General features: G+C 38.2%; 2 protein-coding genes across 2 annotated transcripts in view; both read right to left on the reverse strand.

Moving 5' to 3' along the window:
• tgfb2 (transforming growth factor, beta 2) overlaps positions 1-15533 on the reverse strand; it is a 36526-nt gene extending 20993 nt beyond the window's left edge. The window contains exon 1 of the mRNA XM_055209748.2: positions 14341-15533. Coding sequence (XP_055065723.1) covers positions 14341-14686 — 346 coding nt within the window. The 5' untranslated portion in view covers positions 14687-15533. The remainder of the gene's footprint in view (positions 1-14340) is intronic.
• A 2560-nt stretch (positions 15534-18093) lies between these two features.
• On the reverse strand, positions 18094-22024 carry rrp15 (ribosomal RNA processing 15 homolog). The gene is made up of 5 exons (XM_055211897.2): positions 21874-22024; positions 21057-21334; positions 20865-20962; positions 20145-20334; positions 18094-18553 (listed from the first exon to the last, which is right to left on the reverse strand). Exons 1-5 carry the CDS (start codon positions 21920-21922, stop codon positions 18398-18400), a joined length of 771 nt encoding a protein of 256 aa, XP_055067872.2. The 5' UTR covers positions 21923-22024; the 3' UTR covers positions 18094-18397.
• Between the last annotated feature and the right edge of the window lie 1055 nt (positions 22025-23079).

Consider the following 23079-nt stretch of genomic DNA (forward strand, 5'->3'; position numbering starts at 1 on the left):
AAACTCCCTCCCTCTCTCCGCTGTCTCTCTCTTTCAGTCCTTTATTTCTTTTGCAGTTTCTCCTCTTTTCTCACTCCTACTCCTCGGCCCCCGCTGCTTAATCTGGCTTCCGTTCGGGCCCTCAAGGCCTCGGCTCTCAGCAGCAGTGTCGGGCTAGTTACTTTAAATTATGAGCAGCTTCACAAGCTACAGTTTCAAAGTAAAGAAATATCATTATTTTCATTAAGGTCATTATTTATGCGGCCTCATGTCTTTCGAAACCCATATGACTTTTTCCTCTGGAACACCAAAAGAGGTTATTTATATTCAAATGTCCAAGCCGCTTGATTCCATACAATGAAAGTCAATGCTGCCCACAGCTGTCTAGCAAGACTGTCAGGGGAAGATTTTCAGTAAATGATTAACATTCCAGTCCGCATTAATTTGCATTGTGTTGAAAAGATCACCGCAGACATGCAAAAGTTTCCTTTGGTACTCCATGAAAGAAATAAAAGCATATGGGGGCGACAACGATGACAGATATTTTATTTTGATATTAACTATTTCTTTCTACGATACAAGCTAGAAAAATGTAATCTCCCCACACACTGAAGCCACACAATCACACACAATCAAGCGAGCGTATGACAAAAAACTTTGCGTACGGCTGTTTCCACGCATTTATCAATGTGGACGTCAGCGGTGGCTACAATTAAATTTCATGTTAGGTTTCACCTTGTGTACGCAAATTTTAAGTTGGCGTTAGGATGCCAACAGTGTAAAGTGTTTTACCCGTTTGATATCGTATTTGAAAAGGAATAACGAAATAAGGTTGGAAATAGTGTTTTCGACACTATCTAAAACAGGGATGTGCATGTATGTAATTTACTTAATCCATAGGTATGAAAAACGAGTACTCGATTAAAAGTGGGCGGAGCAATCAAAGAGGCAGGGTGTATATGTCATGGTGAAAATGAAAATATTTTTATTAAAAACACTTAATTTTGAAGAAACTATGACAGAAAAATTTAAATCATGCATGGTAACATTAATGATGTCATACGCCGCTCTGCGTAGCTCAACACAACGTCAAACACGCACCCAGTTTTACTACCACAGCTGCTTGTAACACTCAACCAGACATTCAAATGCCGCCATAACCACAAATAAATAAACCCACATGATCATCGTTTAAAATCTGAAAATTGCCTGACTTCCTTTAATTTTGCTTTTCAAGTTATTTCGTTTGAACTCTAGAGGTCAAAGTTCAGTATCCATGAAGACCTGGCCAGGTTACGAACCTTAGCTCTTTCCCCGCCAGCATTTTTCATGATTATCACAAAAGTTTAATGCCTCCCAGAAAATGTTCTTCTTTAAATACATAAACATACAATATATCAAATGAAAAAAAGACTCTTGATAGAGATCAGATACAGAGCGATCCTCAAAACTTAGACGGACATACAGCTGTTTGCCCTAGGGCCATACTTCCGGGTTTTATAAGTTGCGGAAGTGCGGTATTGGGGATTGGTGAGACAACTCATCAATGGCGGGGAAAGAGTTAGGGAGCGTGCACAAAAGGGTGTTTACACCGACGGACGGCAAATGTTTTCAACTGTCTCCTATAAAAGCACCACACTTTTCAAAAGCCAAAACAGCGGGCGTGTTGTCTGAGCGCCGAGAGTTAAAATATTTTAACTCTGTGAGAGTTTCAACTTTGTGTGAAACGCGCAGCTCGCCAATGTCACTTCTTACCCGGCCGTCCAATCACAGTGGAGGAGGGGCGGGACAAATATCACAACAACCTACCACCACATCGTTCAACGACTGATAAACAAAGCAGAAGTATCATAGCAACCAAAGCGCTAAGCTGGTAAACAGCTGGCAAGTGCCTACAGTCAGCATCCGCCTGGCATTTTCAGCTGCGTTTAAACCCTTTGGTGTACAAACCCCCTATAATGTTGTGAACTCTTGGCTTGAGGGTTCATTTATATGTGCGTAATATTCAATTCATAGTCATGCTTTTGTCACCTCAAGCTTGGACTACTGTAATGCTCTTTTAATGGTCTCCCTTACAAATCGTTAAATAAGCAGCAAATGGTACAGAGCTCAGCAGCTAGAATTATTGTACGAACTCCTATGAGTGATCCTATATCTCCGGTTCTGCAACACCCACTGGCTTCCTGTTAAGGACCGCACCGAGTTAAAAATTTTACTCCCGGCATTTAAGGCACTTCATAACCTGGCCCGACTTATCTTACTGATCTTATTGTTAGATATACTCCTTCTTTTTCTTTAAGATCTGTATCTTTTCTGTCTTTAACAATACCACGTGTGCGTCTTTCTTCTATGGGTTCGGGGACATTCACAAAATCTGCATCTTTTTTGTTGAAAAAGCTTCCTCGGGATATCCGAAATAGCCACTCTTTGCTCACTTTTAAATCTTTTAAGAAAGTCTTTTTAGGCAGGCCGATTTTTATGTTTTCGTTTTTTATTTTCTTCTTTGACTGAATATATACTTGTTTTGTATTTTATTATTGCTTTATGTTTTTATGTTTTAGTTTTTGTAAGGTGTCCTTGTGTGCCACAAAAGGCGCCTATAAATAAAATGTATTATTACTATTAAATTACGATTGTTTTTAGCCATCACATTTATCAACACCCGTTCATTCGTGCGACGGAATTGGTTGCAGACAAAAGTTTAATGAATCACATGTGAGCGTTGGCATAAGAGGATTTTTCCGCTTGTTTGATAAATGAGTGGCAATATGTGTCATTTATTATTTATCTTTATTTTTAAAAATTCAATTGAAATTGACAATACTACCAATAAACTTAAAAATGCCATCTTTCATTTATGTACACATTGTTTAAAACAGCGAGAAGGAGCAGCAACTGTTTACCAGCTGAGCTACTTGTATCATTGCCAATCATTAACACCGCTCTGCAGAAGCCTTTACTATAATATTCACTCCCAGCGGTCACTGCCCCCCCCCCCCCAATTCCTCTCTCTGTGTGACCCTCACAGGACAGGGTGCGATCAAAAAAAACATCCTGACCGTCTGAGGGAACGGGGGAATCCCAGAACATGTCTAAAAGAAGTGAGAAATGCTCAAAAGTAGGTCAAATACTTTCCTGTCTTGAAGTTTTGGAGCACCACTACCAGTATTTGGTCTCAGTTTCCATTTTCCAATGGTAAAAGTGACTCTGAGGTAGCGAACGGTTGCATCCGGCAATTTCTCCAACTCATAAATCAGGATCGAGTCTTTTGCATGTGAACAAACGTTTGAATATTTTCCTCATAATTCATGCGTGTAAAAGCTGAGAAAATGAATATTTCCTCATAAATAAGCCTACAATGTCATTGTTTTATTGAAGCTGAACGTCATGCCATAATCTCCACTGTGACTGACATTATACCTTTAAAAACAATATAAACAGTGTCTGTTCAGGTTACAGTTAACCAAGTTAACGGTTTCCATTAAATTCCAACGGATTTGTTTTTCCTACTATGGAAGTCAATGGTTTCCATCAGCTGTGTGCTAACCATTATTTATCAAAAATATCTTCTTTTGTATAACATTTTTGGGTGAACTATCCCACTCAGCAGTTTACACAAAGCTAAAGTGTTAAAAAAAACTATATGGCAAATGAAACCTTTTATCTAAGAACTATGTTCTTTTGGGTTTTAGGGAGAAGCAGTGGAAATTACAAGCAAATTTGTTACATTATTGCCACATTTTAATAACCAATTGTCATATGTTTACAGACTGCTGCATGCAAACTTGCAAAGCTGTTGTGCCAGGGTGTTCTGGTCGGTTGCCAGGATGTTGCTATGCGGTTGCTAGGTTGTAATGTGTGGTTGCTTACTAGCCAACGTCATAAGAGCCCACTATTAAGTCTTCGAAATATTTGCGGACATGTAGATTTGACAAAAAGTGTGGGAAAGTTTTGCAACACAGTTAAATACTAATGGTTAGAGTAATACTTGCCTCGGTATGTCGTTTTGAGCCGCAACGAGAGACTGGACATTTAACCAATCGCTTGGTTATCCTGGGTAGTCCCTCTCACATGACTGTACAGTAACTATCAAAATCTTTTGATTGCCTTTGTCTTGTTGTGTTGCGCCTGTTGAGGTGCTTATGCATTCAAACGTAAGTCTTTTAGTAATTTGTGACGTTCGACCACTTCTTTCTAACCACACAAAGCTTCTTGATCTTCTTTCTTTCTTTCTTTAGAGACCTTAAAGGGCTCCAGATTTCTTTCCCACACAGCGCTGTGCTCGTGTTAGAGTATTGTATTACATGGGACCTGTGCTCTCCCTGTAAACAGTATTAAAGCATTGGACGAGCAGTTGTTATTCTTTCACAATCACACTCTTTCTCATCCTTTCCTCAAACTCACTCTCCACTCTTTCCCTGTTACGCAATTCAGTTTGGCTGTCGCTCGAACTCCTAGTAGAAGCAGAAGAGGGTCCAGGTCTTGCGTAAGTACTGAGCCCCATTTCTCGACAATAACCCCACTGAGCCGATCACAGGGATCTCACTGAAAGCGAGAAGAACCGAGAGAGATGCTTGATTGAGCAAAACCAAATCTCTCAAGGCAGCTATGAGGAAACCAAACCTCTTTGTGATCAGGATGTTCTGCATAAACACACAGGCTGTAAATCTGAACGCAGAATACTCCGAACATATCCGACTCGTAACACAAATAAAGCTTTCTTAAAGGAATAGTTCTCACAAAAATCTAAATGACACCATGATTTACTCACCCTCAAGCCATCCTCAAACTTTTTTCAGACGAACACAATCGGAGTTATATTACAAATGTCCTGGCGGCTTACCTTCAAAGCTTTATAATGGTAGTAAATGCTGCTGCTGATTTGAAGCCCAAAAATGTCCATCCATCACTCACAGAAGTAATCCACACAACTTCAGGGGGTAAATAAAGGCCTTCGATGGCAATCAATATTATTTTGGTAATAATTTTACAAACTAAAATAACTAGCTTCCGGTAACGACTGACGTGCCATGACAAGAGAGTATGTATTCTTCGTTTAATTGTGGACATAGGTTACGAGACGTAATGGCATAGTGACAAATTCAGAAGCGCAGAGAACAAAACAAAATGGCAGTCAGGAAATCCTCTATCAATATGCTACTACGTCTCATATTCTAAGTCCTACGTCAGTGGTCACCAATCCTGGTCCTGGAGGGCCGGTGTCTCTGCTGAGTTTAGCTCCAACCCTAATCAAACACACCTGAAGCAGCTAATTAAGGTGATTCAGGTGTGTTTGATTAGGGTTGGAGCTAAACCCTGCAGAGACACCGGCCCTCCAGGACCAGGATTGGTGACCAACTGTCCTACATCATACGCTAAAATCTCGAGAAAGCACGCCGGTCATACATATATTTTTCTTACAAAATCACATTGATTACCATCAGAAGGCCCCCATTAAGCCCCCGGAGCCGTGTGGGTCACATCCGTGAAGGATGGACTTCAAATCGGAAGCACCATTCATACCGCTACAAAGCTTGAAACAGCCAGGACATTTTGCAACACAACTCCGACTGTGCTCATCTGAAAAAAAGATCAAAAAGATACTGGATGGGTTGAGGGTGAGAAAATCATGAGGTAATTTTTAATTTGCTTGAACTATCACCACTGGTGTCAAGAGTATTCACATTCATTACTCAGGTAGAAGTATAGATACTAGGGTATAAAAAGACTTCTGTAGAAGTTGAAGTATCAACTCAAGCTTTTTACTCAAGTAAAAGTGTAAAAGTACTGGTTTCAAAACAACTTAACGTTTAAAAGTAATGTAAGGAAAAAATGCCATTGAAGGGCATGCATTTCATTGTTAAAAAACAATGTTATTTTGTGTATTTGGTATAAAACAATGTAATCGCATGGTTTATGGTAAAAAAACACATTATTTTCCACATACTGTACATTTTGTAGATCACTCTCTTCCTGAAACGCATGGATTTGAAAAGCTCTGTGTCCCTGATTGGCCAGCTAATCTGTATGTTGTGAATACCTCGGAAGTCAGCAGGAAATGTGACGCTTCTTACCATGTTTAAAGGATTCACTCACAATGCAGTGCTAACAGGAGCTAACTTACAGGCTAACTCCGGTAAGTCCAAGCGGGAGGAATTATGATAATGTCGGTCTTTACTACATCACCAATCCAAAGAATTAACTGTTGCCTACAATCTGTGTGTTTGTGGTAGTCCAAAAAAAGAGATTTACGTTGGAGACAATAACTCGCGTCATCGTTTACTGGGGTTTATACCTTATGCATATCGCTAACATGTACTAATACCTACACACCAAAGAAAATATAAAAACGTGAATCGGACAATAGGTGCTTTTTAAGGACAAAAGCTTAGGCCTGCGCTACAGGGGCCTATTGTGCACTACCTCACCTCCTCAAAAGCATTTTTCTAAAGGCCATAATAACTATAATGTTATATTAAAATGTTAATGTTAAAGAAAAATTGGGATGCACTAGGCTACCTGTTTCAGACATTTGTATTAGTACAATGCAAATAAATTAAAGTAATATTGAGCATTATTACGTACGTTTCATGGAGTGGAAGATATGATGAGTAGTTGCCTAATTCCATGTAATTGTATGGTGCAAAAAGTCAAACTTCAGAGGCATGTCAATAATAACTTTTATTGGAATGTAAATGTACATACATGTGATTCGATTTCGATTAATAAGCTATCGGTTCAATTTTGATTCTCGGACCGATTTTTTTACTCGATTCTCGATTCAACTGAATGAATATAGATTTAATAAAAATCAGTGCTGCACAATTAATCGCATTGCAATTGTGATGTCAGCCTGTGCGATTATATGAATATATGAGCAAAATGTTGCAATTATATTAAATTATATTAAATAAATAAATGTGTGGACTTGTTAACACAAACTTTCTGATAACACTTTGATGATTTTCCTTGCTGTTTAAAAAATACAAAGAAAAATGAACAAAAAAGGCAGTGCACGTGTGGCATGCACGTGTGTCGCGTGCGTCATCACTTGTGTGTGCGCAGCGTGGAAATACCAGAGCAAAGATGGATGCAGAAGAGATTGCCAGTGATCTGGTAGCTAAAAAAAACTCTATGTCTGTTGTATGGCAGTATTTTGGATTTTGGATTACTGACACTGAGCAGTTGCTACATCACGTGGCAATACGAAACCATTTCTAGTTTTACAAATACACATTTTAGCATTATCACTAAACTGTGTGTGGATTTTCCTTAAAACCCATCAACTTGACTCATGATACCATTTATTATAATCGCAACCGCACATCGCAATATTAGCATCAATAACCGCAATGGAAAAAATTGCCCAAATCGTGCAGCCCTAATACAAATACTTTATTTAGAGAAAAAAAAAACGTGAACATAAGTTTATAAGTGGGTAATTATTAATAAAAAGAAATTAAGAGCCACCAACCTGTATATTACACTTTTTTATTTTAGGTACACTTGGGTACATTAAACAGCACCCATCTCTAATTTTCAAATGCATACAATTATGTTAAATACAATACAATTTTACTGCAAGATGAAAAATGTATGCTGAAAAAAGTCAAAAAAGTCGCATTCCTTGATCAAACAGGATCAGGTTATTTCATTAAAAAATAATAACTTTTAACAAATAATCTTTTTGAGTAACGACCCCAACACATGTCCTCCTTGCTGGAGTGTGACGTGATTTGTGTCATGTGCAGGTGCGATGGATCGCATACAAACCAGTAGGGTGTCAAAATGGTATATGTTTATACTTTTCATCCAACCACCATCAAATTCACTCTATCCAGATGGTGTGATTTATCTGGATAGGGTTTTTTTAACGATGACAAGCTGAAATGAAATAGGAGTAACAAGGCTATTTTTAATGTAATGAGTAGAAAGTACAGATAATTGTGTGAAGATGTAAGGAGTAGAAGTAAAAAGACGGCTGAAAATAATTACTCAAGTAAAATATAGATACCCAAAAGTTCTACCTAAGTAAGGTAACAAAGTATTTGTACTTGACACCTCTGACTATCCCTATAATATCAACAACATTGAGTCCAATGGCACAGAATAACATTTGAGTCGTTTTGTACAACAACAAGCCAGTTGAGTGGTTTATTGTTTTATTGAACAACAGCAACTCTAAACTGATGAAATCCACCAATAAAAAAATCAATTAACAAACAATTTAAAAATATATTATTCTTCTAGCTTATTGGTCTAAAGGCCCATTCACACCAAGGATAATAAATTTAACTATAAAGTCTTTTTTATTTTTAAAGAAAAATTCATATCACAACTATAATAACAGAGGAATATATTGTTGGGATAACTTGAACTTGAGCTGATGGTCAACAACACATTGACAGCTAATCAAAGCATGCTTATAATATCCATACAGTAGCTTTTAATATACTGTAGTTATCATTGTAGTTATCATGAACGGGCCTTTCCTGAACTGTGGTTTGTTTACAGTTGCCTGCCAACCCACCAACTCATTCATATAAAATATGCAGTCACGAGTGTTCATTTATTAGCATTTTGGACTGCTTTAGATCCTGCTCATCCAATCAGATTTTAGATTCGGACTATCCTCGAGCTGCCAGATGACAAGCTCAGATTTGCGAGCAGTACCACAAGCTGCAAATCTTCCCAGACCACAAATAAAACCTTAACGCGAGCACGTTTTCTCCTTACAGGTTGTTTAAGATCAAACCCTGTTTGTTCGTCACCAGAAACGCACAGTTTGTCGAATAAAGCAATCACACACACACTCCAGAGCGATCGTGACAGGTTTCTGCGAGGGGATTTGCAGCGCCCGCCCTTGGCCCGTGTGCTCTGGTGTGTTGGGTTGTTTTCAGGATGCCCTTTCCGCACGCCTGTGTTTATTTACAGAGGGAGAGGCGCAGTGGGCTGGAGGGATCTCGCAGAATCACTAAACACAATCCGTCATGCATACGCAGAGGAAACACAGGCACTGACACACTTCTTACACTGCACAAACAAGATACTCGCACGTTCAAAGCCACATTTGGACAATTAAATATACTCAATGCTGTGGATATCATGTTAATAGATAATGAAATATCTCAGCAAATGAAGTTTATATTAAAGCACGTTTTACTTGTGTGACCTTGAGGTGAACTGACTTCATACGTACACTAAAATTGAGACCAGTTGTTCAGTTCGTCTGAGGGAGTTTTTGCACTGACTTTGACATTAGTTCGGAGAAAAGGTCCAGCATCATTTGTTGGCAAATGACACATTTTGTATCAAATGGAATGAAATCTAAACAATGTAGGTGTGCCTTTATTCTCTAAATACTGTGTGCATTAATGCTTTTATACTCTGCTACATACAGTAAGGACTTTTAATTTTTTTCTATTACGTTCTTTTCTATTTGTAATAAAACAATCTAGCTCCTAATGTATAATAAAATAATAAATAAATAATTTAGCTAGTACTATTTCATTTAGTATCTATGAATCGCATGGCATGGACTGATGAGTATCTCACTAAAGTAGTGCAGACACTCTCTGGGCGATTTAGTTATTTGGGTAAAATTAGCTCACAAATTAACCATATGCGACAAATTAGTAAGTACATCCTGTACTTTTCTCAGAGATAAAAGAGAAACTGTTGTCTACAACTGTGTTAGTTTTGCTTTAAAAAATCTGCTGACTTCAGAAGTGCAGAAATAACAACAAAAGCAATACTGATGAAATGAGTCAGAATTTAAGGTGTTTGTAAACCGCCCACATGAACAACACTTCATTATAACTTATTATATACTGACATTATATTATATAATACATTATTGGTTAATGTACATTGTATCACATACACATATTTCGGTGTGCATGAAGTAACTTTTATTAATGATAATAATAATAAAGTGTAACTGACTTTAATCTGAGCTGTCTGGCATTGGCATTTTGGATAATGTCTGGATCTTATGTTAGTATGTATGTGCACTAGGGTTAATGTTTGTACACTGAGCCCATTAAACTATACAAAACTACACTGTTGCGGGTATACTTCACTAGACCGGCTCATGTAAAGATGAATTTTGCCTGTGAGACGATAAAATAAACACTTATTAAACACTGCCCAAGCTCATTTAATGATTAATGTTCTGTAATAAATCATATGAAGCTGTTTATTTGAAAACTGGATTTTCTAGGATCACCACGTTGAACAATCATTTAAAGGGTTTAATGCCTCAAAATATTTTTTCCTGCAATGGCAGATACTAAAATAAACTAAAGCTTTAATAAAAACTTGTCAATCAAAAATTATGACCATATAGAGCTATTACAACTAAATAAGATATTTACACCAAATGTGTTTTTATTTAGGGTTTATTAAGGAATTATTAATGGAATTATCATATTGCTTATAAAACTATAATGTACATACGCCAAATTTTGGGTGCATATGATACGCTAGTCCTTCCTGTTCACTTCGCATCTTTTTGTGTCGTTTTATTTATTGATTTTTCTTTTTTTTTCTGTTTGTAAGCAATTGTCGCTTGGGTTGTTGTTAGATTTGGGATTTGCTTTAGGATGACATTTAATATATAAGTTTTTACATGTTTTGTCTATTTTTAAACCATGGACGCTTGGAGTCGGGGTTATATAAGTGAACAGGAAGGATTAGCATATATATTTGATACGCATTTCACGAGAATGGTCTGTGTATCACAGCTACGTTCGGCCGTTTTCCCTCAGGTTAGTTGTGTTGGGGTCAAAACAGGCTGCTGATATCCCGTGCAAACAGAGAGCATACTTCAGCAAGCACATACACAAAGTCATATACTGTACTCTTGAACAACATAAACCACACAAAGTCATAAAACAGCTGCCGTATAAACCATTTCCTAGAGCCTTGTCCCGGTGCACAGAGGCAGCCTTGTGTTTCTCTGTGTACGGTCACAAGGGAGCTCTGTACCGCGCTTCAAGAGACCTGCATTTACAAACAGACCGGTGGGGCCACGGTATGTTAGCATTTATGCATGCATGGACATTTAATACCACAGCAAAAAAATACTGGCCTGTTGTATGGGACATTAGATTTAATGGACACTCCTGCAGGGCTGAAGATATTTGAAGGAGTGGGTTTGTTTCTTAAAGAACATGGCAGAATAGTCCATATATTAAAAGGGTGGTTGTACAGAGTCGGCCGTGCAATAAATCCGAAATCAGCACAACTAAAAAATTTAATATTATTGTATGTTGCATACAATGTTGCATGCTAAGGTTGATTAATTTGATATACTGTTGGTCAGTTTAATCTACATCAATGTGTCATATTATCTAAAATAAAGTTTTTCTGCTTCCGTATTTATTTTCTTTTCGCGGTTCTGATAAGATGTGTTGACTTTACCCGGGCTGCGAAGACCCATTGATAGATTCAACTGCGTGCATGGTGACATTAAACGATTGATGCGTCATGCAATTGAGGGGTTAAAACCCGATCGCGCATTCCGTATTTTTGTCACGAGTGCCCGCACATGCGCGAGTACTTTAAAAAACATGTTGGTCGCAGTCTGGAGCACTTGGTGCCCCCCTATTGCCACGATAAACATATTAGTACCGTGCAGAAACACAATGGATTTTAGAGTCAAAGCATCAAGATTTTTTCCCGCACCATATAACCAAATATGCGAAATAGTTCTTGAGAAGTTTAAAGTAGAAGGCGATGTTTTTTGGCTAAACTTAAAGATTTTGTATTAGACTCCTCACATAACACATCATATTTTCTATTTCATTTTGGAGTTATCCTCAACATTTTAAAGCGAACATGATCAGACTATTGTGGCTTAAAATAAAAATGTTTAATGCAAACAAACTGCTGATAGCTTCACAATGATTTTCACTTTTCTTTATTTCTGGTCCTTTTAAGAGTATATGAGATTATAAGGAGGGAGGTCAGGGTGCGTTTGGGGGGAGAGGGGAAACCTCTCCAGTGACTCCAGCACTCCACTCCCCAGCAACAGTGGGTCTCAGGATGGAATTTTCCATGAAGCATGTGGCACGGTGTGTAGTATACGCACACGGCTCTCTAGCTTAAATTGTGCTATGTGGGCTCTGCCAGCGCTCTGTCTCTGTGTGAGTCTTACTCCACATATCTCTTGATTTTTCTAGTGCATTTTTGTATGGCTTCCAATGCCATTGTGCCCCGCAGTGCTGCTTGCGAGCACTTCCTGGCGCCCGACCAAATAAGTCTGATAGTCTGAGAGTGTGTGTGTGTGTGTGTTAACACGTTGTTCTGGCATGGGACATCCCATTCAAAGTTCACTTCTAGCAAAATTACAACTACGTCTTGTTGAATGGAGATATTAGACTTCTTTTCATTCTGTTTTAGTACCTGCACTGCTTTGCTGTATACTGCTGCCTATATACTGTATGTAGGGTACCTGCCTTTAACGACATATCTGATGGGATATTTAGTGATTTGTTATGAGCCAATGCTATGGCTGTTCCCTTATAAGGGAAAAAAATACATAGCACACAAACATTGGGCAAACAGTCGATCTCCTGTAGAGATTTGCTTTAGCGGTGCAAAAGGTCATGGGTTCGAACTTGAAACCTAGACATACCAAATGAAAAATGTATACCTTAATGTAGCTTTGGATAAAAGCATCTGCCAAATGCATGAATGTATGTTTGCCCTAAATTTAAATAAGATATATCTTAGCATGCAGCATATAGTCTACAATTCAGTACTGCCTTAACATTGGAAGCACCCTTAAAATGCTGCCTACGTAGACAGCTCACAAGATTTGGAAGAAAGCCACTGGGTTTAAGATAGAATCCAATGTGCCAAGGCTGAAGTCTAAAATAATCCGAGACGTTTCTCTGAACGTTGACACAGAATTATTTATATTCCATAAATGCCTCGCTGACTGAGGCTGGCACCGTGCCATCTCTATTCATATTTGGAGTATTTATATAACGGGCAGAGCCAAGAATAACATTTAACACAAAATTTACCTCAGGGCATAAAACATCTGCTAATTTATTTTTCTTGCACGCTGTATACCTCCATTTGATCTGGGAACAGAAAATGATTACATAATTAATGGCACAATGAAGACGTTTAAAAGCATCGATTTGCTTATACAGGCCTGACTCGAAGGCACAGTGGGGCAATATGGAGGTGTATTATTTAACTCATAGCGTGTGTGACTCATAGAGAGCTGGGTGGAATAAGCATCACATTCCTAAATCAGGCTTTCCAGTGATCTTCTGGAAAAAAAACTGGAGTAGTAATGTAATTCAACACAGCCTTTAAAAATATGCAGACAATTTTATTTGAGCACTTCTGGTCCCTAAAAGAGCATGTGTGAAATATACTTTCAATTTAGTGCTCGACCAAATGATGGTGCGAGACGAAAGACAGCTGCAAATATATTTATTATGAGAGATCACCGGGAGTGACGTTTGAGCTTTCATCACGGTGTCCTTGATAAAAGCCTAACCTCGGTTTGTACTTGTAATATTTATACACACTGGTTAAATGCATCAAGCTAAATGACAAAACAGCAACGTCTTATTTAGTCATTTAGAATCTACGTCAAGAAACTGGCAATAACGTCTTGGTACTTGGATTGGAAAGTCAAACAGTCCCACCTCACATCTCGCATGAGGTTCATATTAGGCAGCAATCAGATAACTGCGCGTTCCAGGCGCAGGCAACAACACTGGGCAGCATTTTTGAGAAAATGAGGCAGATAAAAGAAAGAAATTCACGTAGGACAATTTACAACAAATATTTCATAAAGAAAACAAAATCTAAAACAAAAACAGTCATCTGTGGGAATAACTGGCACGCTATTTGTTTTCTGTATCTGGGATTGTTTAGTTAGTTAGCTGGATCTTTTATCCAAAGTGACACAAACGGTGGCGTCACTGCCGGCAGTGTGGGTGGGGCCGCCGCAAAGGGACCTGTGGACCTGGGGGGCCTCTGCTGACCGGGGCCTCCCACAATATATTTTCACACACAAAACGCACGAGTAAATGACTACAATTACTGGCAAAAGAATCGATACCAACTGATATAATAATCACATATATATGGCACTAATTATGGTGCCTTGAGGGGACCAGCTTGGTTCAGACACATAGATATTACATAGATATTGAGCAAAAGCAATAAATAAATAAACTGGTGGGGTTAGAGGACCCACTAAACTTATTACTGGTTAAAGCCTCTGCCTAGAATCACCTTGGCCAACGCTCAACAGTAATAATAGCACCTACAAACTTTACATGAATAGCTCAGTTTTTCAACATCTGAAATAGGGAACAAAACACTCACTTTCGGCAGGATAGATGGGCTGCATGTCTATCTTGTGCACTTCTTTGGCGTAATACTCCTCCTCACTGCGCTGTCTCTCACAGGTGGCCGCGCGCTCGTTGGCTTTCTCCAGCAGCAGGTCCCGTGTGCTGTTATAGATGGCGATGATGTCCTTGGACACCTCCTCAGGCTCGGGATAACTCTCGGGAGGACTGCTTAACTTCAGTTTACTGAGAATCTGACCACGGATGGCCTCGATTCGCTTCTTTTTAAACTGATCCATGTCCAGAGTGCTGCATGTGGATAAACTGACGGCCACCGTGGCTAAATCCAAAGTCAGCAGAAGACTCAAGACGTACAAGTTCATCTTGTGCTTTTGTTTTTGAACTTCTAAAACAATGATATTTAGTGAATTAAGTTAAGTAGGCACCCAATCATTTCAATAAAATATATTTAGATAAAAGCTAACAGCTTTTACGCGCTATTATCAAGCATACAAACGTCTCCTTTTATTGACAATCCATCTATGGTGACAGCATGAAATGATCTGTCAAATTCGTTTTGTGCGTGAGAAAAAAGCGAGATCTTCATTCCAGATCACTTCACTGTAAATGCACATTCATCTTCACACAGCGCAAAATCACTGGACACTGAAGCAGCCATTGATGTGGCCATCTAATGCCCTAGCAAAAGTTTCTGACTCTCAAAGCACTGCAGACTGTTTGCGGATGCCCTGACTGATTGCAGACGCGTCGCCTGCGGAGTTTTTGCGCGCACCGTCGCCACATCAGAGCGCCGCAAAATCTCTCCAAACTGTCGCACGATCTCGCCTTTCACTCCTGCTCACCGTATACGAGAAGATGCGAAACTCAAACCTCCGCTCACTCCGCACAGCGCATCGTCGCTCCTCTGACGCACAGGCTCGCGCGCTTGGCACCAATAAACGCCGCAGTACAAAACTTTACCTAGCGTCCTAACGCATACAAGTATCTGAGGTTGAGAAACGGCAAGAGGCTCGAATGATGTGACACACGGCTGTAAGAGAAGGCAAAACTTATCCCCCCTTTAGATTACGCGCTCCTTCATTCCTCCTGGTGGAAACAATGGTCCCTATGCCAATGCGCGCACACGCGTCTGAAGGCAGCCGGTTGGAAAGAGAGATTTATATAGGTCTGACTTCACCACGTGGTTGCGGTCATCACGGTGAGAACACGAGATTCGTCAGCGCGCGCGTTTACCGAGTGTAAATATCTCAGCGCGTCATTGCGCTTCAGCACTGCGGCCAGGTCCTAACGCCCACTGTGTACTGACAGCGTAATTTGGGGTCTTAATGTAGGTTAAAGGTCAGATTTAAGGCCGAGCAGGTCCGAGTCCAGGTTTACGCACGGAGTACACACATTCGGGAGCATACGGAGGAGGCAACCATGGTAACCAGGACCGTGCAAAATACGTGCTGACATTAAACTATAAAAAGGAGAAGTGTGTCACAAAAATCTTTGTCACTCTCAAACTGTTTTAGGCAGACAGTCCTTTGGGCATTTATTTTACTGTACTTAGGGACCAATAGACAATTAAATGATCGGCCACTGACAATTAGAGATAAAACTTTATTAAAGTGGTATGGAAACCACATCAGCTCTACTTCTGACCATCCTCATATTGACTTATGCGCATATGGGATTGTTAGGCAGCAACATTATTGTTCCAGAGGTAAAAGTGTTTATCTAAAGAATACAACATTTTCTTTCTGGATTCTATGGAAAGTAGAACATGGAGTGACAGACGTTTCTTCTTCATCTGCCTCAACACACCTGCTTAATTTTAATTTACTCTTCCTTCCTTTGAGCTTCTCTATTAAAAATCATAATTCGCCAAAGCCTCTTGTACCCAGCCCACACTTCAGTAATACATGAGGAGTTATGGCTCTCAGAACCCTTGACAGCCCTCTGCCCACAGCTCATAACCAGATGTTATCACTAAAACGGTACCAACAGATGGAAGACTGTGTGAAAGACATTCAATGAACTGGGAATTTGTGTCCAGGTGCATTTGATGAAGTGCACCCAAAACTCAAGTGTTTAGCAAGCTTAAATACATATAAAAATGAAAAACACATATAAAATTCACATAATACATAAATCATATTTTTACATTTAGTCATTTAGCAGACATTTCTATCCAATGTGACTTCCAAATGAGGAAGAGCAACACAAGAACAGCAATACATAAGTGCACAAGAACTAGTCTCATCAAGTTTATGGGTTTTAGTTTTTTATGACAGAAGATAAAGATAGAAAAATAAAAAAGACAAGTGAGGTGTTGGCGGAAAAGATGGATTTTTAGCCGATTCTTAAAGACGGCTAGTCAGCAGATCGTGTTGTGACCGGCAGATCGTGCACAGATAAGGAACAGAACCAGAGAAGGTACACAATAATGTTTTTTCCCCTTTTTTAGGTGGCACCACAAGCCATCACTAGGGGGTACATAAATCTGTATAAGCGTTTGAAGTAAGGTGGTCCTGACTCAGTGGTGGTTTCAAAGGCCAGGAGCAAAGATTTGAATTTGATGCGAGCTGCTATAGGAAGCCAGTGTAACCTGACAAAGAGAGAAGTGATGTATGCCCTCTTCAGCTCAATAAAGACCACTCTTCCAGCAGCATTCTGGATCATCTGTGGGGGTTTGTTTGTGCGGGCTGGGAATCCAGCCAATAACGCATTGCAATAGTCCAGTCTGGACAGGACAAGAGTCTGGACTTGTATAGCATGCTCAGATAGGAAAGGTCTAATTTTCCTAATGTTTTAAAGGATGGTGCTGGCAACATGCTCAGTGAAACTAAGCTGATCATCAATTTTTACATGTCTGAACAGCCTTTGACATGCAACAATGTTAACAGATTTTCTGAATTCACACCATAATAACATGACATTGGGATTAAAATAGAATGCCCTATCTGTATCCACAAATTTCCATGAAATACTGCCACACTATTGTTTACCTAAATACAGAGTCAACCGTTTATTCAAATCCCACAATGTAAAGGAAGTCTGAAACTATACTCTTAGCGCCTGTGAAAAGACGCTGAGAAAGTAAGAGAGATCTTGACCCCTTCTAGAGCCGCGTGTCAACAAGTCCTGGAGAGGTCTGGGATTCCTGAGTGGCAGTTTGTGGTGTCGATGTGACGAATGAGCGTTTTACGTCGGATAAAATGAAGTGCTGTACTTCAGAGGCTGATAGTGGACTCTCTCAGACGCTGGGTAAATATATCTCTGGGTGTGTACACATGCAGCTCGATTGAGAGAAAGTCTAGAACCAGCACAGCCGGTCATCCCTGCAGGGTCGTACCCTAAAAGGTCAAGGATCAGCTGTGACACGACTCCTGGGAACTCTTCACTACACCTCTGCTGAAGAGGCCAAATATATGACAACCCACAGTCTTTATGAAACTAAGAGCATTAAGAGCAACATATGTCAACAAACCATGGGATGATGGAAAGCATAAATTCAGTTGGGGTTCAGTTTTAATTCACAGATCTGACTTCTTTCTGGAGGCAAGGATCACAACTGTGACCTGCGGTCATTGTATTACTTTGACGTTAGCACCATCATGTGGTCACCTTATAATAAAACACACAAACCTAGAAAATATTAAAAATCTGTGAATGTCTTTGTATTAGATAAATGCATGCTGCATTCACATGTTTTATGGTTCTCATAATTTCAAATTTAAAAACTAAAATATTGGATACTGTCTATAAAAATAATCTGACAATGAAATGGTGACATACATTTGATTTATTTTTTGGAAATAACAATGATATAAATGACTATATACAGAAACCGAGCATAGAGTTGTTGCAAAATCTGCAACATTATTATTCATTAATGAGACCCTGTTGACCAAAACACATGAGCAGTCTTGGTCACAAGATCCAGAGCAACATCGTCTCTCCTCTATTCCACTGTCAGGAATTTGAGCCCCCCGCACAGATCTCTGGGTAATGTAGAGTCTCAACACAGGTGCAGACCCTTTCTCTGTCAACACACTTGTGTGTTTATCCACTGTTTTGGGAAGCAGGGATCACTCGGATTCACTGCTGTAGTCCTCAGCCGGCTCCTGGTCAGCAGCACCTCTCTCTTCATCACTCTCTTTATCCCAGTCCTTCATAGATGCACCCATCATAAAATCATCTCGCAGCACACTCCAAGAAGGTTTGCCTGCTTTCACCTCAACAGCCTGTTATAACACAAGTTCAGATAAAAGAAATCAGGCTACAAAGATCATTAAAGGTCTCACTTCATCTATTTGTGTTTACAGTGCCACCACTTTACAATAGTAAAGAGCAGTAATATGGATCTGAAAGTCAATCACTTTCCATGATCCTTCATATTCTCAAGTTAGATTTTACATTATTTCCCACTAAGTATTTTGTAACAGAAATATATTGACTGCTGTTCTCCCCTACTGGGTGTAATAATTATGTGTGTGTGTATATATATATATATATATATATATATATATATATATATATATATATATATATATATATATATATATATATATATATATATATATATATATATATATATATATATATATATATACATACTCGCATACATGCATGCATAATTTTAATTATAAATATTTATAAATTAAGTAATTAAAATTATATAATACAAATTATAAATAAATTAAAAATTGTATAAACACATGTAAATATTTCTTAAATATATACTTGCATCTGTGTGTATTTATATATACATAATTATTATACACAGTACACACACATATATGATGTAAACAAAAACTTTTATTCTGCAAACAATTAGTTGTGATTAATCGTTATGCAGCTCTACTGACTTTCACTGACTAAAAAGTTGAATTTCCATGACCTATGTCCAGGATGCCATGAGCTCGGATAATGTAGTAGTTTATACTGTGAGTTTATAAAAATGAATAAACAGTGCCAATAAACAGCTGTCAGCGGAGGCTTGGAAATGGTATTCCTTACATCGCAAGTTAACAAGCAGATTACATTTTGATTTAAAATTTAAAGCAACAAACAAAAATCCTTGATATTCCATGACTTGGACAAAAACATATAAAATTCCCTGGCTCTTAATGTCTGGAAAAGACCTTTTAAAACTCCACAATATACCAGAAACCTGTGGAAAGCCTGTTCATTTAATGAGCCTAAACCACTTAACAATATGAATATAGGGGTAAATATAATCAAAACAATGTATGACTACAGTATGGTATTTTTGATACATATATTGTCTTCATAAAAATGCTACTTTATTTAAAATAAACATTTTCTGTTTATTTTGTATAGTTATATTGGTGTATATTAGTGTGTAAAACATTTCTCGATTTCTTGAAACCCTTCGAATCCACTTGGCTACAGTGGCTGCTTGGTTAAAATGATAGTGCCTGTGATAAAAGTCATTGTCGTGTAAACACAAATATTGAGTAACACTGAGCTTTAAATTTACTTTAAATATAGTAAATCCACAGGAGGACAGAGCAACTTTCCTCCTTTTAATAAAGCTTGTTGACCAGGACATCCATACAAAACCACATAAATAAGAATCAAACTGAACTGCCAAACTGGTGACAATAACCGTTACCAGCCCTACCTGCTATTAATAAACAAAGCAAAGCTTTAAACTACTTGCATCAAATTAATGTGGCATGTTTGGGAATATATTTTAAATGTGCAATGATGAATTCTTCACTGTAAAATCATGTTTTTAAAATACCATGAAATTCAACGTTTTCCATTTTTTAAGCAGGGAGGATAGTGGGAAAAGTAGAGTAATCTCACCGTTTCTGTCTCTTTCTTGATGGCAGGATTGTGAGCGCCATCTGCTGCTCGCAGAACATCAATAAAGTCTTTCTTAGACACAGACGAGATGATTTTAGCTTTCTTTCTCAAAGAGCTCCCAGCGTCCTTTACCTTTTCATCCATATTCTTCTGATGTTTCTTCACTGCGTTAAACAACTGCACAACACCCCTATAGATAGATTCACACAGAAGAATGATTTTAGTTGTTGATGTTTTTATTAATATCTTACTTTTTAAAATGTAAGGGTGTTCATTAGGTTTTCAGTGGTATCTAGGTGATATTGCTGTTGTGATAAACCTTGCTCATCTACTTTAATTAGTAGACACACAGATCTATGTCATCTTAAAGGGATAGTTCACCCAAAAATGAGAATTCTGTCACCATTTTCTTACAAACCTGTAATGTCTTAGTTCTGATGAACACCAAGGAAGATATTTTGAGGAATGTTTGTAACCAAATCGATCATGAGCCCCATTCACTTCCATAGTAGGTAAAAAGAATACTATGGAAGTGAATGGGGCTCACAAACTGTTTGTTTACAAAATATCTTCCTTTGTGTTTTTCAGAACAAAGAAATTGATACAGGGTTGTAACAACATGAGAGTGAGTAAATGATGACAGAATTTTCATTTTTGGGTGAACTATTCCTATAGGCAGCAGCTCACAAATGGCAAAGAGCCTATACATTTTTTTTGTACCTGGTAGCAATTCTTTGCAAAGTCCTCTCTTGATCTCTGTCTCGAACCACGTCAGGTTTTTCACGGCACATGTTCTCCCACGCTCGTTTCTTATCGATCTGTCAATTATATCATGAAAAAACCAAAGTGTATGATGAGACACACATCAATGCCTCTTCTGAGTAAAACACTGGACGATGAACACGGCTCTACCTTCTGCTTCTTTTCAAGACGCTCTTTCTTCTCCTTCTCCTTGATCTTGTCCAGCTCTTTGTTTTTCAGAAGAATGCTGGGTTTGCTTTCTGGCGTTTTCTTGTCCAGGATTTTGGCCATAGCCTCAGCCCAGCCAGCGTTTGGATTGTCATTATCCTCTTCATCATCATCATCATTCTGCTTCTCTCCATCACTCCTCTCCACATCTGATGCCTCCTGATTGCTTAAGGCTTCTTCATCCTCCTCGTCTATACTGACACTATCATCAGAAACATCCTCTGCACATCCACATCACAAAAATAGTTATTCATCTGCCTACATGACACTTTTTTATAAAGAAATTAGACAGTGATAGTTGTCGCTTAATTCTAAAAGAAGCCGTCATCCTTATTAATTTACATATTTACTAGTTTTAGCCCATAATATATTGTGTGTCGTTGTTATCATAAGTAAACAGTTAATATAATTAAAGCCAATATCTATGTGCTGTTTATAAAGTAACGTTACAGTCGTAATACAGAGAGTTAAAATATTAAAATTATCTGCCAAATAAATTTTATATGACAAGAGAAACATATTACAAGAATAAGATGGGAATAGGTTAACTTTGAAAGCTATAACTATTTGTTATTCTCAGCAGAACATTATGTTAAATATGAATGCCAATTTGTATCGTTACATATACATCATGTGAATTTGCTCAGTTTAACTGATCGCATTACTATAATACGGAGAGTCAGTTTAATGTTTAAAGAGCAATTAAGAAGCTAATAGTGTATTTCTTATAATTGTATAATAAAACAGAGACATTTCTCACCATTTTCATTTACAACAACGACATGTGGTTTCTCCACGCGCGTCGCCATGTTCGCTGATATTTACGTGTAACCTTAAAACTGTCCGTGTGACAGAAGAAGCGCACTGTCTGTAAAAGAAAGGTTCCGCTTTACTTTTCATCCGTAGCACATTGAAGCATAGATATGTATATAAAGGCTAGATGGCTCAAGGCGGAGTCCCTAACGGCATCACCTGGCGGCCATCTTACGACAGGGCGCTCGCTCACTCGTAGCATTGAGTTTAATGGTGCAGGTACTTTTAAATGACCATAACTTGCTCAATTTTCTACCGATTTTCAAACGGTTTGGGTTTTTACAAACGTTATTAACGTGGCTATAATTCTGGATGCTTTAACATGTTTCATGAATTTATTTTTTATTTTTAGTATAGGTATGCAGTGTCATAGGTACATCTTTGACGTTTATAACAAACCAAACCGTTTGAAAATCGGTAAAAAATTAAGCAAGTTATGGTCATTTAAAAGTACCTGCATCATTAAAACTCAATGCTACGAGTGAGCGAGCGCCCTGTCGTAAGATGGCAGCCAAAATGCGGACGTTGCACTCAATTGGCCAGCAGCGCGGACGAGCCATCTAGCCTTTATATACATATCTATGCATTGAAGCGCGTGAATTGGGTTTCTATGTTTATTTTTTATTCTAATTTCTTTACAAAAACAATTTACAAAATCTCTCGCCGGAGACGTAAGTGTAAAACAAAGTTGAACACAGTTATAATACAGAATAAAATAAACAGAAATAAAATAATGTAAAATAAGCATTAAGGCATTTAGGCATTTCAGTCCATAAGGCATGTCAAAGTTATTCACATAAGTATACTGTTCTCAGTTTACAATTTTCCTTAAATTAAAGTTACATGGAAGCTTATTAAATTATGACGACAAAAAAATTGAGACATCTTCACATAGAGAGTACATCTTATCACTGGAATTTATCAGAAGTTTCAAAGAAGCAAAGTATTCCCTCAATTCAATTTTAAACACCATTAGGGATGGATTTTTGTTTTGCCATTTACAATTGTGAATATGGTATTTACCCATAATTGTTATAATATTATAAATTCTAAAAAATTCTTTGGTAAGATTTTCATTACCAAAAAGAATTTGCTTTAACTGTAATTGTGTAATTCTCTCCATTTTTGTTTCCAACCAGTTCATGACATCTTG

Source organism: Misgurnus anguillicaudatus, chromosome 10 (assembly GCF_027580225.2).
Source record: "Misgurnus anguillicaudatus chromosome 10, ASM2758022v2, whole genome shotgun sequence".
In the NCBI taxonomy this organism is placed as follows: domain Eukaryota; kingdom Metazoa; phylum Chordata; class Actinopteri; order Cypriniformes; family Cobitidae; genus Misgurnus; species Misgurnus anguillicaudatus.

Excerpts from the sequence above, each read along its gene's own strand:
- rrp15 (XM_055211897.2), bottom strand. The coding sequence starts at position 21,922 with ATGGCGACGCGCGTGGAGAAACCACATGTCGTTGTTGTAAATGAAAAT. Across the intron at positions 20,335-20,864 it reads TTGCAAAGAATTGCTACCAG|GGGTGTTGTGCAGTTGTTTA; the intron begins GTACAAAAAAAA and ends ATCTATCTATAG. Across the intron at positions 18,554-20,144 it reads TCAAGAAAGAGACAGAAACG|GCTGTTGAGGTGAAAGCAGG; the intron begins GTGAGATTACTC and ends GTGTTATAACAG.